Source organism: Pygocentrus nattereri, chromosome 29 (genome assembly GCF_015220715.1).
Source record: "Pygocentrus nattereri isolate fPygNat1 chromosome 29, fPygNat1.pri, whole genome shotgun sequence".
In the NCBI taxonomy this organism is placed as follows: Eukaryota; Metazoa; Chordata; class Actinopteri; order Characiformes; family Serrasalmidae; genus Pygocentrus; species Pygocentrus nattereri.
In genome coordinates, this window is record NC_051239.1 from 3,092,817 (window position 1) to 3,095,786 (window position 2,970).

General features: G+C 40.5%; 1 protein-coding gene across 1 annotated transcript in view; it reads right to left on the bottom strand.

Moving 5' to 3' along the window:
* Positions 1-2,628, bottom strand: part of si:dkey-250l23.4 (E3 ubiquitin-protein ligase RNF180) — a 16,841-nt gene extending 14,213 nt beyond the window's left edge. The window contains 1 exon segment of the mRNA XM_037535993.1: positions 2,497-2,628. Coding sequence (XP_037391890.1) covers positions 2,497-2,628 — 132 coding nt within the window.
* Positions 2,629-2,970: the final 342 nt, after the last annotated feature.

Here is a 2,970-nt window from a genome sequence, read left to right on the forward strand (position 1 = left end):
CGGATTTGGTTTGATTTGTGTTCTGCAGTGACAGACGGAAACACTATGCAGCTACTTTCATATCACGGTGACAAATCAAAAATATGTAATAATAGAGAAACTAAGTCATAACATTAGGCACAGCATTCCTTTATTCATAACTCTAAACATGTACTAATTTTAGTAAATTTACCTATTAATTTAGCAGTCAAGCTAAATTGACGGTACGCGTTTTGAGATTCGTTTACGTTTTCAGTTCATAGTGAAATTATTGAAACAATTTCATTCAATAATGGAAATTTTACAGCATAGACGAAATCCATTTCTAGAAAAGAAAAAAGAAAAAGCAAGAAAAACTGAAAGAAAATGGCTGCGTCATCGTGAGCGCCGACGCCCAGCTGCTTTATTCCACTGATGATCTTATAAAGCTTTCTTAGTCTGATTAACCTTAAACAACGACTCAAATTTGCCTACTTTATTAAGGCCAGGCTGCCTGGGTTCGATTCCCCGGCCGGGCGACCAGCGTTCTTTCTGTGTGGAGTCTGCATGTTCTCTGTGGGTTCCTCCGGGTTCTCCGGTTCTCCTCCCACAGTCCAAACACATGCAATCAGCCAACTGGAACATGCTAAATAGCCCCTCGGTATGAGTGTGTGTGGGATGTGTGTGGATGTGTGTATCTGTCTGTCTATCTGTCTGTCTGTCTGTGATGGATGGCAACCTGTCCAGGGCGTTATCCTGCCTTCCGCCCAGTGACCGCTGGGATAGGCTCCAGCACCCCCCATGACCCAGAAGGAGAAGCGGCTTAGAAGATGTGTGTGTGTGTGTGTGTGTGTGTGTGTGTGTGTGTGTGTGTGTGTGTGTGTGTGTGTGTAAAGCCAGTGTCCAAATAAGAGAGGATAATGCTAGACAGACTTTAGGTAAGTGGGTGCTAGTTAGATTATTTTACTTTTACTCTCTATAAACGACATCGAGGTGTTAATTTGATCACCTTAGCATGTGACGCTGGTCAGCGATCTCAACCACGTCAGCGGATACGAGTAGAATCTTGTAATTCAGGCTATTCTAACTATATTACTAACTCCCAGAGTCTAAAACGCTCCCAACACATTGGCTCTTCAGGGGTTCTTTAATAAAGAACATGAACACTCACAGAACCATTAGCAAGCGCCTGCATGATGAAATGGTTCTTCAGATTGATGGAGGATGTTTGGTTCTATAGCAGCAAAAAGGGTTCTGCAATTGTTACAAGCTTGACATCATAACAATAGAAGAACCTTTATGGTGCTATATAGAACTATAACACCATCAATCTACAAAGAACTATTTTCTCTACTAAAGAACCCTTGAAGAACCATCTTTGTTACAAGCTCTTACCATCACTGTTAGAACAAAGCGTCGTATCTCAAAGTGGAGATTTTCTGAACTTTTACTGAGTTCATTTTATTAAACACAGTGTGGATCATTTCTGTTCGACTGTTCATCATAAAGTTTTATACCATGTAAATGATCAGTAAAAAGATCAGGAAACTCTGGAATTTTCAACTGAGATTTTAAAGTAAACATCTGGAGAGCAGAGATCAGATTTTTTTGTTTAAGTGAAAGAAATTGGATGAATAATTAAAATTTTATAGTTAAAAAATTGCTGCATATAAAGTCTAGGGCCAAAAAGTTTATCTACAGTTTTATTCCCAAAACATATTTTACAGCGTGCAGCCACATTCCACAACTCCAGAATTCCGGATCCCTCAGTGGACAGCAACCGGACAAATTCGATCACCATGAATTTTCAATAAGAAAGATTTTGTTAGCTGGGAAATTAAAAATAAGAGATTATATTCATAAAAGTGCTGCATTCAGTTTCTATACATGTTGCTATTTAAACGTTTTCAATGTTAGAAATTAGACACCGGAATGTAAACAAACGGTTTTTAATGATCATTTTACCTTTTTTTTTAATTTTGGTTTATTTCTGGAACAAGAAGAAGTTACAGCAGTAAATAAACGTTACTAAATATTAAAATTCTGTTTATGTTCATTTCTACACATAGAATTAGCTTTTCAAATGTCATTCGTTCTAGATATGAACTGTATTCATTTTATTAAAGATATTAAGTTTATTTTAATCATACTAGAATGATCTGCTGCTCCCCTTCATCATCAAACACTGTTTGAAACATCAGCATCATATCAGAATCATTTCTCTGCAGCACAACTGGATTCTATGATTTCAGTATTTTTAATAATATAATCCAGTTGTGCTGCAGAAAAATGATGCTGGTATTTTTTAATATTGACTCTGGTCTTAGAACCGTAGTGCACATTATTTCAGTTTGAGGCCTGCGGAACCCGTTTGGTCCACTGCTTATTATTAAGAGTAAGACTGCATACAGTTTGTTTGTTTGTTTGTTTGTAAGCATATTTAAAGTTAAGGATGAAATCAGAGGTTTCAATTTTTCTTCAGGTCTTCAGGAGCTTCGCTCACCTGCTGTAAGTCTGGATGGAAGTGAGACGCTGGACCTCCAGACTCAGAGCTTCAGCAGAGCGTCCGAGCGTCCGTCCCCCCGTTGAGGCGGTCAGCAGCCCCCCGGATCTCCACTCTGGGCCCCCCACGGAGAGCGGCCGGTCACTCTCCCGCCGGCCGCGGATCATTCCAGCTCATTGTCCACAGAGGCGGTCAGAGAGGTGAGCGGGATTGCGCTGTTTTGCAATGTTGACAAAGTCCGGCCCCCACAGGAGCCCCTCTATAGCGACAGTTCAGCGGGCTGATTGTCCTCGAGGCCTTTACAGCCACAATACACGCATTGTACACAGAAAAGGACGGGAAAATTAGGTGAAATGACCAGAGACAGCTTTTCAGAGGACGTGCTTTAGAAATGACCAGCAGTGTGTAGGAAGAGCCGGACAGTGTTCAGCGGAATGAGCGGTGATTTAGGAGCTTCAACTTCATTCAAAGAGACAGATGGTTAAGCTCTAAAGAGGTTTGGTGATGTG